General features: G+C 36.8%; 1 protein-coding gene across 1 annotated transcript; it reads left to right on the forward strand.

Moving 5' to 3' along the window:
• The first annotated feature begins 17,448 nt into the window (after window positions 1–17,448).
• LOC123779414 (olfactory receptor 2AK2-like) lies at window positions 17,449–18,399 on the forward strand. Its single transcript, XM_045777504.2, has one exon. It carries the CDS (start codon window positions 17,449–17,451, stop codon window positions 18,397–18,399), a length of 951 nt encoding a protein of 316 aa, XP_045633460.2.
• Window positions 18,400–19,317: the final 918 nt, after the last annotated feature.

Below are 19,317 nucleotides of genomic sequence, written 5' to 3' on the forward strand. Positions count from 1 at the left end.
AGAAACTGTAAATCACTTTTGAAAGACATTGAAGAAGACACAAAAAGATGCAAAAATATTCCATGCTCATGGATCGGAAGAATAAACATAGTAAAAATGTCTATGCTACCCAGAGCAATCTACACTTTCAATGATATCCTGATCAAAATACCAATGACATATTTCAAAGAACAGGAACAAACAACCCTTAAATTTGTGTGGATCCAGTAAAGACCCTGTATAGGCAAGGAATTGTTGAAATGGAAAAACAAAGCTGGGAGTATCACATTGCTGGATTTCAAGCTATACTACAAAGCTGTGATCACCAAGACAGCATGGTACTGGCACAAAAACAGACACATGGACTAGTGGAACAGAATAGAGAACCCAGAAATGGACCCTCGGCTCTTTGGGCAACTAGTCTTTGACAATGCAGGAAAAAACATCAGTGGAAATAAGACCGTCTCTTCAATAAATGGTGCTGGGAAAATTGGACAGCTACATGCAACAGAATGAAACTTGACCTCAGTTTGTTTCTCAGAGTCCATGTGTCAAACTGAGGGCTCCAGAGGGGAGTGGGTTGGGGAGTGGGATAGGCTGGTGATGGGTGGTGGGGAGGGCATGTATTGCATGGTGCACTGGGTGTTATGCGTAGCTAATGAATCATCAAACTTTACATCAAAAACCAGGATGTACTGTACAGTGACTAACATAATAAGAAATATTAAAAAAAGAATGAAACTTGACCACTCTCTCACACCATAACACAAAGATAAACTCCAAATGGTAGAAAGACCTTGATGTGAGGCAGGAATCCATCAAAATCCTAGAGGAGAACATAGGCTGCAAGCTCTTTGATGTCAGCCACAGCAACTTTTTTCATGACACATCTCCAAAGGCACGAGAAACAAAAGATAAAAAGAACTTGTGGGACCTCATCAAGATAAAAGCTTCTGTAAAGCCAAGGAAACAGTCAAAAAACTAAGAGGCAGTCCACAGAATTGGAGAAGATATTTGCAAATGACACTACAGATAAAAGAGTAGCACCCAAAATCTACAAGGAAATTCTCAAGTTCAATACAAGTGAAACAAATAATCGAATCAAAAAAGGGGCAGAAGAAATGAACAGACACGTTTCCAATGATGACATGGAAATGGCTAACAGACACATGAAAAAATGTTCAACATCATTAGCCATCAGGGAAATTCAAATCAAAACCACCTTGAGATACCACCTTATGCCACTTAGAATGGCAAAAATTAACAAGGCAGGAAACAACAAATTTTGGAGAGGATGTGGAGAAATGGGATACCTCTTACACTGCTGGTGGGAATGCAATTTGGAAAACAGTGTGAATGTCCCTTAAAAAGTAAAAAATTGAGCTACCCTATGATCCAGCAACTGCACTACTGGGTATTTACCCCAAAGATACAGACAGAGTGAAGAGAAGGGCCATATGCACCCCAATGTTCATAGCAGCATTGTCCACAATAGCTAAATTGTGGATGGAGCTGAGATGCCCTTCAACAGATGACTGGATTAAGAAGATATTTGAGACATCGTAATTCTCAGCAATTGAATGGACCTAAATACTATTTTTTTGAAAGTTTTCATTGTTTATATATGTGAAATTTTGTGTTTTATATAAAATGTTTCTTGGCATTCTTTGAAATCTAAATTTCCTTCAGTATGAAGAAGAAAAATAGATACATTTCTGTAGGAAAGGACACATATCTTCTTTTACTCTTGTAAATTATCAGCTGGGGTCCCTAAAACAAATAGATGCATGGGCAAATAAAAAAAACATACAAATATTTAAGAAGCATTTTATAGGACACAAGGGTCTTAATAAGGAAATGAAGTCCTATAGATGTGGTTAAATTCAATGGTTTGTTTTGTTAGATTTAGTCAGGAGTGGATGGTCATGGGAAAATCAAAAGGACCACACGGGGAATGAGCTAAATACACGTAACTTGGGGAAACCTAGCAAGTTATAATTCTCTGAGTATCCTGCAGTCTTGTAGATCAGGTTGTTCCTTTCTTCCATGTATAAGGAGGGCACCTCCCACACAAAGTACTTACAACTTGCTTGAAGGGAAGATGAGAATGTCCTTTCTGCACCTACCATTTCTACATTCTTTTAGCTTGAAATATTCAATACTCCATTGTGTCACATTTTAGGTAGTGTGTACTAAACTCTGTCATTAGGTCAGAACATCAAAAGAAATATAAAATCTTACACTATTTTAGTATTTCCATGCTGATTAAATACAAAATTTTATCTGGAAAAAATTAAACTCTTCCCAATGTATGAATTTTACATTCAGTAGCTAGTTTCCACTTAATGCAACTTATCATTATTATTATTAATTTTTTTAGTGAATTGACCTGAGTCTCTATACATTCTTATTAGTTTATTTGCTTGTTTTTTACAATCTGTTCACCTGTTGATGAACATGATCTTTTTTTTTTAATTCAAGTATGTTAACATACAGTGTTAGGTGTACAATATAATGAGTCAATAATTGTATACATTTCTAAATGTTCATCAAGATAAACATACTTTTCTTTTTTAAATATTTTTATTTATTTATTTGACAGAGATAGAGGCAGCCAGAGAGAGAGGGAACACAAGCAGGGGGAGTGGGAGAAGAAGAAGCAGGCTCATAACGGAAGAGGCTGATGTGGGGCTCGATCCCATAACACTGGGATCACGCCCTGAGCTGAAGGCAGACGCTTAACCGCTGTGCCACCCAGGCACCCCATCAAGACAAACATACTTTTAACCCTCTTTGTTTCTTTCACCCATCCTCCCACATATCTCCCCTGGCAACTACCTGTTTATTTTCTCTATTTAAGAGTCTGTTTTACCCTTGTTTATCCCTTTATCTTCTTTTTGTTTGTTTGTTTTTTTCCTTTGTTTCCTAAATGCCATTATGAATGAAATCAAGTGTATTTGTCTTTCTCTGACTTATTTCACTTGTGAAATATTTCACTTTCTTCATAGAATGAATTTGGAATACTTTCTTCTTTTTTAGTTTTTGAATATACTAGGTATTATATATTCTTTAAGTAGTTGGTAGAATTCACCCATGAAACCTGGACTTTGTTGGTTGCCGTATTTTTGCTTACTGATTCAATTGAATCACTGTGGATTGGACTATTTCTTATTACTTCCTTTTTCAATGTTCAAAGGTTATTTGTTTATAGTAGTTTATCATTTCTTCTGGCTTGTCCAATTTGTAGGCATATAACTTTTCAATTTCTCCTTTGATCGTTTTTATTTTTGTGGTTTCAGGTGTTATTTCTCCTCATCCATTTCATTTTTTTTCAAGTTTTTATTAACTTTCAGTTACTTACTGTACAGCATAATATTAGATCTGGTGTAGAATTTAATGATTTATCACTTACATACAGCACCCAGTGCTCATCACAGTGCTTTCCTTAGTACCCATCACCTATTTAACCCTACACACACTTCCTCAGCAGTACCCTCAGCTTGTTCAAGATAGTCAAGAGCCTGATTCCTGATTTGTATTTCTCCCCCCCAATATTTTCAAATGTTTTCTTTCTTAATTACTAAATAATAGTAAAATCATATGGTATTTGTCTTTCTTTGACTGGTGTATTTCATTTAATATAATACTATGTAGCTCCATCTACATCATTGGAAATGTCAAGATATCATTATTTTTTTATGACTGAATACAATACCTAGTATGTGATCTTTTCTGGGAAATATTCCATGTGTACTAGAAATGAATGTGTATTCTGCTGCTTTAGGATGAAATGTTCAAAATATGTCTGTGAATTCTACCCAGTCTAGTGCATCATCAAATCCCACTGTTTCATGTTAAGATTCTGCTAGAACCATCCTGCTCAAGAATGATTGGGTATACCAGGAAATGAAAAATCTGTTTAAGCAATTTTTGGAGTCCAATGAAAATGAAAACACATTGGTCCAAAACCTATGGGACACTGCAAAGGCAGTCCTAAGGGGAAAATACATAGCCATCCAAGCCTCATTCAAAAGAATAGAAAAATCTCAAATGCAGTTTTTATATTCTCTACTCAAGAGCTGGAGCTGGAACAGAAGAACAGGCCTAACACATGCACGACAAGGCAGGTGATCAAGATTAGAGCAGAGATCAATGAATTAGAAACCAGGAGCACAGTAGAGCAGATCAACAGAACTAGAAGCTGGTTCTTTGAAAGACTAAATAAGATCGATAAGCCACTGGCCAGACTTATTCAAAAGAATAGAGAAAGGACCCAGATTAATAAAATCATTAATGAAAGGGGAGAGATCACAACCAAAACCAATGAAATAGGAAGGATCATTAGAAACTTTTATCAACAGCTTTATGCCAATAAATTAAACAACCTGGAAGAAATGGATGCCTTCCTGGAGGCCTATAAACTATGAAGACAGAAACAGGAAGAAATTGATTATTTAAACTGACAGATTAATTATGAAGAGATTGATGCAGTGAACCAAAACCTCCCCAAATACAAGACTCCAATGCCTGACGGATTCCCCAGGGAATTCTACCAAACATTCAAAGAAGAAATAATACCTATTCTCATGAAGATGTTTCAAAAAATAGAAACTGGGGGCGCCTGCCTTCGGCTCAGCGCGTGATCCCAGCGTTATGGGATCGAGCCCCACATCAGGCTCTTCCGTTATGAGCCTGCTTCTTCCTCTCCCACTCCCCCTGCTTGTGTTCCCTCTCTCTCTGGCTGTCTCTATCTCTGTCGAATAAATAAATAAAATCTTAAAAAAAATAGAAACTGAAGGAAAGCTACCAAACTCATTCTATGAGGCCAATATTACCTTGATCACCAAACCAGGCAAAGACACCATCAAAAATGAGAATTACAGACCAATTTCCCTGATGAATATGGACGACAAATTCTGAAGAAGATCCTAGCTAATAGATTCCAAGACTACATTAAAAGGATTATCGATCAAGAACAAGTGGGATTCATCCCTGGGATGCAAGGGAGGTTCAACATTCACAAATCGATCAGTGTGAATAGATCATAACAACAAGAGATAGTCAAGAATCATTTGATCTTCTCAATTGATGCAGAAAAGGCCTTTGACAAAATACAGCATCCTTTCCTGATTAAAACCTTGAGAGTGTAGGTGAAGAGAGTACATTCCTCAATTTCATTAAAACCATCTGTGAAAAGCCTACAGTGAATATCATTCTCAATGGGGATAAGCTGGAAACCTTTCCCTTAAGATCAGGAACTCGAAAAGGATGCCCACTCTCGCCATTATTCAACATAGTACTAGAAGTCCTTACAACAGCAATCAGACAACAAAAAGGGATAAAAGGTATCCAAATTGGCAAAGAAGAATTCCAAACTGTCTCCCTTTGCAGATGACATGATACTCTATATAGGAAACCCAAAAGATTCCACCCCAAACTACTAGAACATATAAAGCAATTCAGTAATGTGGTGGGATAAAAAATAATTGCTCAGAAATCAGTTGCATTTCTATACAAGAACAATGAGACTGAAGAAAGAGAAGTCAGGGAATCCATTCCATTTACAATAGCACCAAAAATCATACGTTATCTTGGAATTAACTTAACCAGAGATGTAAAAGATCTATAGTCTAGAAACCAGAAATCACTCTTGAAAGAAATTGAAGACACAAAAAGATGCAAAAATATTCCATGCTCATGGATCAGAAGAATAAACAGAGTTAAAAGGTCTATGTTACCCAGAGCAATCTACTCTTTCAATGCCATCCCAATCAAAATATCAATGACATTTTTCAAAAAACTGGAACAAACAGTCCTTAAATTTGTGTGGATCCAGAAAAGACCCTGAATCACCAAGAAATTGTTGAAAAGGAAAAACAAAGCTGGGGGTATCATGTTGCCAGATTTCAAGCTGTACTACAAAGCTGTGATCACAAAGACAGCATGGTACTGGCACAAAAGCAGACACATGCACCAATGGAACAGAATAGAGAACCCAGAAATGGACCCTCAGCTCTTTGGGCAACTAATCTTTGACAAAGCAGGAAAAAACATCCAGTGGCAAAAAGACAGTCTCTTCAATAAATGGTGCTGGGAAAATTGGACAGCTACATGCAAAAGAATGAACCTTGACCACTTTCTCACACCATACACAAAGATAAACTCCAAATGGGTGAAAGACCTCGATGAAATCAAATCCATCAAAATCCTAGAGGAGACCATAGGCTGCAACATCTTTGACATCGGCCACAGCAACTTTTTTCATGACACATCTCCAAAGGCAAGAGAAACAAAAGAAAAAATGAACTTGTGGAAGGTCATCAAGATAAAAAGCTTCTGTACAACCAAGGAAACAGTAAAAAAAAACCTAAGAAGCAGCCCACGGAATTGGAGAAGATATTTGCAAATGAGACTGCAGATAAAAGACTAGTCTCCAAGATCTACAAAAAACTTCTCAAACTCAATACATGTGAAACAAATAATCTCATCAAAAAATGGACAGAAATATGAACAGACGCTTTTCCAATGAAGACATGCAAGTGGCTAGGAGACACAGGAAAAAATGTTCAACATCATTAGTCATCAGGGAAATTCAAATCAAAACCACCTTGAGATACCAGCTTACCCCAGTTAGAATGGCATAAATTGACAAGGCAAGAAACAACAAATGTTGGAAGGGTGTGGAGAAAGGGGATCCCTGTTACACTGTTGGTCGGAGTGCAAGTAGGAAAACAGTGTCGAGGTCCCTTAAAAAGTAAAAATTGAGCTACCCTATGATCCAGCAATTGCACTACTGGGTATTTACCCCAAAGATACAGACATAGTGAAGAGAAGGGCCATATGCACCCCAATGTTCATAGCAGCATTGTGCACAATAGCTAAATTGTGGAAGAAGCCAAGATGCCCTTCAACAGATGACTGGATTAAGAGGATGTGGTCCATATATACAATGCAATATTACTCAGCCATCAGAAAGAACGATTACCCAACTATTGCAGCAACATGGATGGGACTGGAGGAGATTATGCTAAGTGAAATAAGTCAAGCAGAGAAAGACAGTTATCATATGGTTTCACTCATTTATGGAACATAAGAAATAGGAAGATCGGTAGGAGAAGGACGGGAAGAATGAAGGAGGGCTAAATAGAAGGGGGAATGAACCATGAGAGACTATTGACTCTGGGAACAAACTGAGGGCCTCAGAGGGGAGGGGGGTGGGGGATTGGGATAGGCCAGTAATGGGTATTAAGGAGGGCACATATTTCATGGTGCACTGGGTGTTATACGCAAATAATGAATCATGGAACATTGCATCAAAATCTAGTGATATACTGTATGGTGACTAATGTAACAAAATAATAATCATAAAAAAGAAAAAGGACTCTACTTAGATGATCTGTCCATTGCTGTAAGTTAGGTGTTATGTCCCCTACTATTGCTGCAGTAGTATCAATGAATTCCTTTATGATTGTACTTAATTGTTTTATATATGTCTTGTTCCCAAGTTTGGTGCATAAATATTTACAATCGCTAGATATTCCTTTATGTAGACCCCTTTATTATGATGTAGTGCCTTTCTTCATCTTTTGTTACAACCTTTCCTTTAAAATCTAGTGTTTGTTTTTTTCTTTGTGGTAAAAGTATTGCTTCTCAGGCTTTTTTTTTTTTTTTTGTATGTCCATTTGCATTTGAAATTTTTCTCCATCCCCTTGCTTTCAATCTACAGGTATCTTTAGTGCTAAAATGAAACTTTTATAGGCCATCTATAGGTGGATCTTGTTTTTTTTTTCTTTTTTTTTCTTTTGTTTTTAATCCAATCTGATGCCATATGACTTTTGATTGAAATTTTTAATCCATTTTCATTCAGAGTAATTACTGATGATATGAATTTAGTGTCATTTTATTTATGTTTTGTCATTGTTTCTGGAGATTTTTTTGTTGTTGTTCCTTTCTAGTCTTTGTCACTTTTGGTATTTTTCTTTCCCACTGAAAGAGTACCCTTTAATATTTCCTGCAGGGCTGTCTTAGTGGTCACAAACTCCTTTAGTTTTTGTTGTCTGGGAGTCTCTTTAACTCTCCTTCTATTCTGAATGAGAGCCTTGCTGGATAGAATATTCCTGCTTGTATATTTTCCCAGTCAACACTTTGAATATATCATGTCACTGGCTTCCAGCCTGTCAAATTTCGTTGGGGGGATCTGCTACTAACCTTATTGTTCATACCCTGAAACTTAGGGAATTGGTTTTTCTTTCTGCTTTTAGGATTTTCTTTCTTTATGACTGTATTTGGCAAAATTATTTACAATATATATTGATATGGGTCTGCTTTTGTTGATTGCCATGGGGTTCTCTGTGCCCCCTTGGTTTGGTTGTCTATTTCCTTTCCCATATTAGTGATGTTTTCATCTATTATTTCCTCATATAAGCCTCTGGCTCCCCCTTGCTTTCTTATTCTTCTTCTCCTTCTCCTTCTCCTCCTCCTCTTCCTTTTCATCCTCTTCCTCTTCCTTCTCTCCCTCCTCCTGCTTTTCTTCTTCTTCTTCTTCTTCTTCTTCTTCTTCTTCTTCTTCTTCTTCTTCTTCTTCTCCTTCTCCTTCTCCTTCTCCTTCTCCTTCTTCTTTCTCCTTCTCCTTCTCCTTCTTCTCCTTCTTCTCCTTCTTCTCCTTCTTCTTCCATGACTGCTATGGTATGAATGTTACTACATCTAATCAAGTCCTAAGTTCCCTAAGTCTAATTCTGTGATTCAAGATTTTTCTTTCCTTCCTTTGTTCAGCTTTGCTATTTTCCATAATACTGTCTTCTCTATCATTTATTCATTCCTCTGCATCTTCCATCCTTATGCTCATTACATCCAGTCAGTTTCAGGTCTTGGTTATTGCCTTACTCATTTGAGCCTGATTGGTTTTAAGCTCTTTATTTCTATGGTAAGAGTATCCTTGATATCTCCCATGCCCTTCTCAAGCCCAGCTTGTATGCTTATGATTGCTGCTTTAAATTCTTGATCGGGGATATTATTATTTCTATTAATCCCTGGAAATAAACGTTTTATTGGTTTACATTTGGAAGGCATTTTCCCTTTGGCATTGTGTATAGGTCTCTGTCTTCTTTTTTGTTTTAAGAAAAACTGTTACGTTTCCTGCTTCAGAGAGTAATGGCTTTATGAAGAAGAGTCATATACTGTCCAGCACCTGGTGCTTCAGTGTCTGTGGTGTGTGCTGCATGTACTCTGCTGCTGTGTTTTGGCTGCTCTATACCTCAGGTGTTGTCTGCAGAGTTGCTACTTTCCTACAGTGGGCAGTGTTTGGGCATTGTCCAGAGTGTGTGAGTGTTAACTAGATGTGCTCTGGTCTGCTTGTTAAAAGAAACCTGATGTTATTTAAACTAGAACTTAAGCTTTGCAGTATGCAATGATCAGTAGTTGTGGTATGTGCTGGATTTGTGCTAATGTTCTGGGGAGTGACACACTGCACTGGTTCTTAGGTACACTACACTTGTCCAAGAAAAGGAGTACAAGCAAAGGGCAAAGGAGAGCGGTTTATGGTAAGCAGATAAGGCAGCCAGTGTTGCCCTGTACTCTTTATTGAAGGTGGTATATGCTGAAGGTCAGGGGAGGGAAATGGTGCCAGCCAGGTATGCCCTCCCAGAAGACCAAATAATTCCCCCTCATGTGTGCTAGGCATTTTTTTAAATTGCTATTTTCAGCTTGTATGTAGCTGGGTTGCTTGCTTACTGATAGAAGCACAGTGCACATTGAACTATATCCCAACCAGGCCAACTTGAGTTTTCAAACTTCAAACATCAAGGAATTGGTGTGTCAGTAACCTGCACTGATCTTCTGAGGGAGTGTAGCAGCACTGAGACTGATGCAGGTTTGAAAGAGAAGGGTATTTGCACCAGAGCACACAGGCTTAGGACTTGGAGCAAAGCAGCCTAAAGAAGAGTGTACAGGTGAGCCACCCTCAGGAAGAGACTCTGTGCATATGCTGATGGACGTGGGAGTGAAATCATGCCTACTAGCTCTTTTGTCCCTGGAGAGGCAATGCCACCTCTCACAGATTCACTCCAAGAATAGGGAACAGTCTCCCCAATATGTCTTAGGTGATCTTCTGGTCATGCTGTCTGCCTCTGGGTGACCTATCTGTCTACTCTTCAGGAGTAATGCCTTGCCCCTTAGGCTCTATCCCAGCTGATCCATAGACCCATAAAACTCCAGTTTTTGAGATCCCCTCATTGCAAATTCTCATGAAAATCAGCACTTATCATTTTCCCAGTAATGGCTTTGGGGAAATATTCTCCTTCTCCTATCCACTCTCTCTCGCTTGCTTTTCTATCTGACAAGGGATCCCTCCCTTCTACAACTACAGTGATCCATTTCTCCCCCAAACCAGATCTCCTCAATTCCTCCTGCTATGTGGCCCCTTCATCCCCACCTCCTAGTTGTATAATTTGTTCTGTCAGTCTTCAGGTCAATTTCTTGGGTGTTCAGAATGATTTGATATTTATCTAGCTGTGTTCAAAGGACTAGAAAAGCCTGGGATCATCCTACTACTCTGCAATCTTAGCTTCTTATACTTAAGGGATTACCTTCTTAATAACCATCCTAAGTAGTTTACTTCTGTTGGTTCACATTTCACTTAAAATACTTTTTTTCACACTGTGCATTAAGTGCAAATAACTAAAGCAACAAAGTTCAATATTTTTAAAAGGAATAGGACCTAAATTTAGAGGTTGATTTATCCTGAAGAGAAATAAGTCAGCATTAGTGCCTCTCACTTGCACAGGCCATTCAAAGGCCACATCTTAATTGTGTATTGTATTTTTTCTTCTTTAGGTAAGAACCCAAGACTGTACATATCAGGCTACTAAAATTATAGCTTTGTCCCATGAAAGTTTAAAATTATTTCCACCAGTGTCTAACCTTGAGGTAAGTGTTGACTACTTTCACAACCCAAACTTTACTCAAAATCGGACATCTGGATTCCATAATTCCTTTTCTTTTTTTTTCTGAAGACTGACATTCAATGACTAATTTCTAGAACACTCTGCCTGGGCTAAGTCTTTTCACAACAAAAGGTTTTATTTTATTTATTTTTTAAATATATATTAATTCCTGTATAGTTGACATATGCTGTCATATTGATTTCAGGTAACCAATATATTAATTTCAGGTAATTCAGCAATTGCATACATCAACCAGGTCCCATGCTGACAAGTTAAATGAAGGTATTTTAAGGAACATCGAGAGGGAGGATGAAAGATGGCAGAGGATTAGGGGATCCCATTTCAACTGCTCCCCTGAATTTATCTGGATATGTATGAAACCATTTGAACACACACAAAATCAACCAGAGAGTAAGAATATATATCTGGATCTCTACAAGCAGAAAAGCGGCAGCTTTTTTGCAGGGTAGGATATGTGGAGTTGTGAATCTGTAGGGAGATATAGGAAGATAAACAGAAGGGGGAGGGAGCCTCCATAAACTGACTCCTGGAAAGTGATATAACACTAGAATGCAAAATTGGAACCCTTAGAAATCTGCTCTATTGAGAGACATCCCTCTCTGCAAGGGGCTCTTTAAGTGAAAAAGCAGAATTCTAAGTACAGCATTGTGCTCTTGGGATACGAGGAACTGCAGAGCAAAAGGGGATGCCAGATATGGTAGAGTGCCCTCGCAGTGGTGCCAGGAAGCAGGTTATTGTCAGCAAGCCCCAAAAGGGACTCTTAGCATGATTTGCCATAAACCCTGAGACAGGCCAGTGGATAATCACTCTTTTCTTGAGCAGTCTGAAAAAATCTGGAACTCATATCTGTAACTGGGTAAAAACTTGCAGGGTGGTAGTAACCCAAAAAGGACCTTAGAGCAGAACCCGGACATGATTCAAGAGATTCAGGTGCATGCATGAGCCTGCTGCCACTTGTAGTTTAGAGTCATGAAGAGCAGTGGCACTCCTGGGCCCTTGGGGCTACCTCTGAAAGACTTGTTATGCCCCCCCCCCCCCATGGCAGGCTGCATTTTGGGGCAGTGCATACATAAATGGAGACTGTTTGCCCTGGAGGGCTTATTAAAGAGGGCAGATGGCAAATTTTCTTCTCTGAGGCAGGGTTTTTGGTGTGGTCATTTTTGCTCTGATCCTGTGAAGAGGCATGGAAAGCCTCCTGGGAACAAAAGCCACACAGAGGACAGGCATCCACTGAGCCAATCCCACTGACAGGGGGTGGGGCAATTCTGCACAGACAGGGTTACCTGAGAAACAGTGCAGCAGGGCCATCTCCAGAAGACAAGCTGGAGGAACAGGTGAACAACAATCCTATGGATCCCATAAGACTAAAATCCCAAAGCCAGGGGTAAATAGTGTAGTGAGCTATAGGTGTGGCTCATGGTTTGCTTATTTTTCAAATAAAATTCCTGTTTTTTTTTCTTTTTCTTATGCTTTTTCTCTGTTTTTTTTTCTTTGTACTTTCTCCTCATTTCAATTAGATGTTTATTATATGAACTTTTATTTCAGTCACTTTTTAACATCTATTTTTTCACACCTATACTTTAGAGATATATGCTTTACTTTAGTCCTTTTTCTCACTCTGTTCAATTTTACCTTTATATATGTGTGTGTATAATATATATATATATATATATATATATATATATATATATATATATATATATATATATATATGCAAGTCTTATTTTCCTTGTAATTTTGGTACGTAGTTTCCTCTAACACAGAGACTTTAAAAAATAGTTGACAAAATAAGAAACTATTTAAATAGGAAAAAAAAGAAAAAAGAAAAATGTTATTTCAAACTGAAGGACTAAAGAATCACAAGAAGAAAGGTCAAATTCTATATAGTATTTTCCCCTAGAGCAAGAGTTATTCAGTCCTGAGTGATCTACAAACTTGGTATTCACCTGGTGATCCTGGTGGTCTTCTGGGGGACAGACCTGTTCCACTGATTCTCAGGTGTCTTTGCCTAGATGGAGTTGTACGACCATTACCAGGAGGTCAGGCTCAGTGTAAGTGGCTCTGTGTTGTTCTATGTGGCTTTTGTTTCCTGAAGTCTTTCAGCACTGTTTTAGAGGATGAAAATAAAAATGGCACTGCCCTGATCTCCAGGCCTGGAGCTGAGGGATCGCAGCCCCACTCTTCAGTGTACCCTCAAGAAAAAACAGTCAGTTACTTTTGTTTCCCTGGTTTCTCTCCTCACTCTTTGCTCACCCAGCCTGCGACCAAGCATTTGTATCCTAGACACACAACCCCAGTTCAAGTCTCCAAACTCTGCAGACTCCTGAGGCACACACCTGTGCCTTCTTCTTGGGGAATGAGGAGGTTCTCACTGTGGTTCTACCCCTTGCTTGGCCCCTGCTTGGAGAGTGGTCAACCAATCCTGCCCTGATTCATGGTTTATGGCAATGCTTAGCTGAAAGCCCACTCCTGGCCTCACTGGTTGCAACCAGGTTCCCGGGTCCAATGCTTGGGAACTCTGCCACACTCAGGCACCCCATTCCTTCTTTGACCCCAGGGATCCAGAGATCACATTGTTCCACCTAGGATTCTGCCCCACGTTGCCACCTGAGAACCTTTCAGACAGGGGCATCCCTCAACAGAGCAGACTTCTAAAAGTTCCAATTTTGTACTCCTCAGCTATATCTCTTTCCAGTAGTCACCTTATATAGGCTTGTTCCCCCCAAGGTTTATCCTCCAATATATCCTCTCAGGTTCACTTTTCTGTACTTCCTACCTTGCAAAAAGTGGTTGCTTTTGTATTTGTAGAATTACAGCAATTCTTTTCTTAGATCTCAGGTTGAATTCACAGATGTTTAAAATGATTTGATAACTCTCTAGCTGAATTCTAGGGACCAGATGAAATGAGGAACCCCTACTCTTCTGCCATTTTCCTGTGATTCTCTTTTCTATTATTTTTTTTCTTTTTCTAATATGTGCAAAGGTGTTGCCATATATTATCCCATAAAATTAGTTAAGGAGGTTGACTGGTTAAAATCCAACCTCATTTTAATTTCTACCAAGTAACTATTATTGGTATAGGAAAAAAAAAATTTAAGTGAATATCTTGCAATTTTTTCAATTTTTGTCTCTGTACTTGGGCACAATTTGCACACCAAGGAATTTTGAAACCTAGTCCTCCTTCCATAAGCAAGCCAGTATTCTTCAGATTACTATATCAGAAAAATGCACTAGTTAACAGGTAACATCTCTTATGTCATGTAATTCCCCAGAAATTCTTACCTATTTTTACACACACAAAAAACAACTATATGTCAGTTGGTTATTAATAATGCAGAGCTCAAATACATATTCATATCCTAAAGGCAAAATTCAATTAATTAGTACTTCTGAAAACCCTATCAGATAGGACTGACTGGCTATGTGATTGTTTTCAGTTTTACAAATATATGACAGCATTTGGCCAGAACTCATCTACTTTTCTTTTCCTTCTTTTGGAGCACTGACATCAGCTCTAATGAAGCAATATATGCAATGTATAATATGTGCTGAATTGTGGAGTAGAGACTAAGTTTTCCCAATAGGGCTGTTGAAACCAAAATATGAGTTTTCATCATCATTAGGCAATCAGTCCATTTGCCTTAAGAGATTAAAAATCTTATATAAAGGGAAGCAAATATCTGTGTGCATTTAAATTGCATTTTCTACTATATTTATTATGCTAAATGAAGTCTTATTTTCTTTGGGAAAAAATCAATATCATCTTACAGACTTCGATTACATTATTAACTGTTCCTAAAACAAGTCTCAAATTAGAGATTTAAGCTTTAAATATTTTTGGATTTCTCTTGGAATCATTTTTGTTTTTGCTGTTTTTCTGATGTGCCACACTACATAGCTTGATTATTCAGAGTATATTTGGTTCTGCCAAATATACATATGATCAACAAATAATGTAGTTTTAATAAAATTTCCTAGTAAAGAAGAAATTGCTGTGATTGCTACCCTCTCGTAGGTTTTAGGAATCCTTCCTATACACACTATTGCAGATACATCTCTCATCATTTTTTAATGTTTCATTTTAAGAATAAAATTCTAGAAGAATGAGACACAGCTCTATATAATAGGTTATATGCATCAAAAGAAATGACTTTTAGATTAATTATTTTATAAAAGTAAATAAAATTTTTATGTCTGCACATCAAGAAGAAAATATACTACTTTAAGGAAATATCTTTTTGTTTGGTTTTGAAGACATGGCTTGGTGGAGGGAAAGAAATCTTCACAGTTTCAATCACTCAACTGGTAAACAAGTGTTTAAACTGCTGAGTTCTCTGAAGTAAGTGAAAAGAATTCGGTGTGCCTTGATGAGTTTACTACACCTTATACTGAAAAAGAAAACTTGCAAATAGTGTCAAACACTATTTAAAGAAATTCATTTCATTTTGATGATTATGTATTGTGAATTATATTATACATCTGGCATGTGCATATTCTCAAAGGGCTATTTCTGAGTTGGCTATGTTATCAACATCTTACTAACTGATTTATGTAAAAAGAATATGGAGGTATGTATTTGAGATTTGTTTGGTCTTATTTTGAATTTGAATCATCCCAGGCTTAATAGACAAAGGAGATGGAGGATATTTTGCCACATTGACATAGGACCATAGTTTGGTAGCACTGGGTACCCCTTACCTAAGAAGCCATGTCTTTGGAACATCATTGTATTCTTGAAGGAGCTAGTGAACATATTTGTTCTTTCTTCTCTAAACCCTGACATTTTACCTTATGTTTAGCATAAATTTATATTCAACAATATTTTTGAAATAATTGAAGTATGTAAAAGAAGTAAAGTATTTCAGGATATTAAAAGAATACATGGTGAGAATTGTACATTGTTCTATTAACTTTTTATAAGTTTCATGATTCCATACAAGTCATGAATATAATAAATAATTACATATTTAAAAAAATCCATTTTGATATTTGCCTTATTACTGCCGGAAATATGAAGGAGATAATACATGTTTTAAATGTATGGCTTCCATTTCTATCATTGGTTTAGTTTATATCTCCTGTGAGTTACCTAATTACTTTAACTTAGATAAAATTACACTTAAGATTATTAATAAAAGCAGAATTCAAAATTCAAGGGAAGTGTGGAGAAAAATAATGAAAACACATGTGTGGTCTATGATAAGTAGCATGAGGTTTTATGATGATGAAAGTAACTGTAGATATAATTGTTTATTTGATAAAGTTGTTTAGGTAGAAACTTTTGACTTTAGTTTATGGATCTAATAATATTAAACTTGTTCAGAATTCTACTATGGTAAATATAATTGTTAATATTGCTTCCTTTCTCCTGCCAAGTTTCCAGTTTGGGTGTAAAACAAACTTGAAGATTATGGTATTTTAAATTTCTTCATCTTGAAATCCAAAACATTACTTAATGCACCAGAGCTACATGATAATTACAATTGTTTTAAGATTGGGAATCCTAATTTTTAAATTATATTGGTGAACATAATAACAGTTTTCAGGCTTCAATGTATTTATTTTTATTAATGTATTTTGAACTCACTCACATTTGGAATTTCATCAAAACCTGAAAGATGCTTTTGGTGTTGGAAGAGGTGTCTGGGTGTTAGAGAATTTCTTTTTGGGGTGAAAGTAGATGCATGATACGTTTCAGATGCTTCTCATCTTAACATGTACTTTTGTACTTTTTTCCCTCATCTCTTGAGTGAATTTTTTAAATTATTTATGATACAGTAATGTGGCATAACCTAAAATTAATTTCTTTAACTTTATGGAACAATTTTTAAGGCATTTAATCTTTTTCATACTTACCATAGTATTATCTTTTGGAATCAGAGATGGGGAAAAAGAAAAAGAAAATTGATTATATAACTTTGTATATGCTTTAAAAATGCCTACAAATTCTGTGCTTAAAGAAAGGAAAAAAGAGGAGGAAATATGTATTTTTCAAAGTGCACAGAAATTTTCAATGTGTTTAATACTGCAATAAATTAATTGGGGTATGGAGTATGATTAATACATCTGACGATCAAAAAATATAGAGCTAAGGGAGGGTAAGTGTTGTAATCAGCACTGTGTAGTATATAACACTGATGAATCACAGACCTATACCCCTGAAACAAATAGTACATTATATGTTAATTAATTGATTTTAAATTAAAAAGAGCTAAGAAAATTGAATAAGCAGAAACTCTCTAAAAGTCACCCGGTTTGTAAAAATGTTGATTAATTTCTGATCATACGGTTTGTTATCTGAAAGTTACCAGATTAAGGTAATTTTGTTTTCCATTCATTTTGGGGAGAAAAATCAAAGTAGTGTACAGTATGGATACTTTACTTGGCTGGGGAAAGGGTCTGGAGGCAATTCAACTCATTTAATAATATTTTATTTTCTATTAAAAGGCAGTCATTGTCTTTACATGGAATCTTTAGATATGATCTACTCTGATATTTTGATTAAACGATGAAGAAAGCAAATCAAAGTGTTGAAACAGGCTTTATACTTTCTGGTCTTTTCCAATATGGTCTCATGGACACTTTCCTCTGTGTTGCCATTGTAATCCTCTTTGCAGTGGCTCTGATGGGAAATATCATACTGATCCTTCTCATTCGACTAGACACCAGGCTCCACACACCAATGTACTTTCTACTTAGTCAGCTCTCCTTCATGGATATAATGAACATTTCCACCACAGTGCCCAAGATGACCACCGACTTCCTGTTAAATAGTAAGACCATTACTTTTTTAGGCTGTGTGATTCAAACCTTTTTGTTCATGGTCCTTGGTGCAACTGAAGCCCTTCTTCTTGGTTTCATGTCTTATGATCGATATGTGGCCATCTGTCATCCTTTACGCTATCCTGTACTCATGAGCAAGAAGATCTGTTGGTTCATGGTCACATGTGCATGGACGAGTGGTTCTATCAATGCTTTAGTACATACATTGTATGTATTTCATCTTCCATTTTGTAGATCATGGGTCATCAACCACTTTTTCTGTGAACTTCCATCTCTATTACAACTGGTGTGTCAGGACACTTCCACATATGAGTACACAGTCATTCTGTGTGGCCTTATTATTCTGCTGTTACCATTCATGGCCATTCTAGCTTCCTATGCCCGTGTACTAACTGTGGTGTTCCAGATGAGCTCAGGTAAAGGGCAAAGAAGAGCCATTTCCACTTGCTCCTCTCACCTGATTGTGGCAAGCCTATTCTATGTTACTGGTCTCTCCACCTATACAAGGCCACACTCCTTGCATTCTCCGGAAGAGGATAAGGCAGTGGCAGTGTTTTACACCATCATCACACCTCTTCTGAACCCATTTATCTACAGCCTGAGAAATAAGGAGGTTATGGGGGCCATGAGAAGACAATTGGTAGAGTGTGTATTTGTACACAAAATGTCATCTTAGGAGCCCCTAGTAATTGATAATGAATAACATAGAATATTTGTTTGGAATACTGTTCTAGAATATGTAAACTCTAAGAAATACATATCAAAGAAATAAATTGATAAATATCTTGATTCCTCCTGGTTTCAGAATGGATTAATCATACATGTTGAAACTGGACTAATTTCCAAACTGGAAGCTGGAAAAATTTGTCATTGTCAACATCATCTAGCTTCTAAAGCAATAGGTTTCATTCCTGATAACTTAATTTTGCACCTCACAACAAATATTTTGTAATGTGTTTCTTAATATCTGAAATGCAATGAAAAGGAAATACAACTGACTCAAACACAGAAAATTAAAAGGATCTGTGTAAAAAATATACTGTCATGTAGAGCAGAGTAGATAACTCACTCATTCATCTGTTCACTCAACTGCTTTAATGTTTTAACTATGTGTGTGGCACTGCTGCAGGCATTGGTGATATTTAAGTAACGAAAGATTAGAACCCACAGAAGACTTTGAGCTCATTAAGTTTGCATTTCAGTGCAGGGAGATGTAACATTAATAAAATAAATATGAATAATTTACAGCATGTCTAAAGTAGTAATTAATGGGATAATTAATGGATATTGGGAAAGGGTAAGCCAGAGTGTTTTGTAATTTTATTTAAAAAAATAGTCCAACAGGGACAAATATGAGAGTGATAATTGGTCAAAATTTTAACTGAGATGAAAAAAACATTTCAAATGGGTATGTCATAAAGAATGTTCTGGGCATAAGAATAAGTAAATAAAAAAAAATATTTTGAAGAGAGAACCTGATTCACAGGCACAAAAAATAAAAGAATAAATTGTTGGACTTTAGGAAATGAGTAGATTTAATGGAGTCTGAATTTGAAATGCAAGATTGACCACTATGAGAAGTTTATTTTGTAAT

The sequence above is a fragment of the Ursus americanus genome, chromosome 5 (genome assembly GCF_024610735.1).
Source record: "Ursus americanus isolate L20-20 chromosome 5, mUrsAme1.1.p, whole genome shotgun sequence".
NCBI lineage: Eukaryota > Metazoa > Chordata > Mammalia > Carnivora > Ursidae > Ursus > Ursus americanus.

What these genes read in the sequence shown, in the direction of transcription:
- LOC123779414 (XM_045777504.2), top strand. Translation starts at nt 17,449, where the DNA reads ATGAAGAAAGCAAATCAAAGTGTTGAAACAGGCTTTATACTTTCTGGT.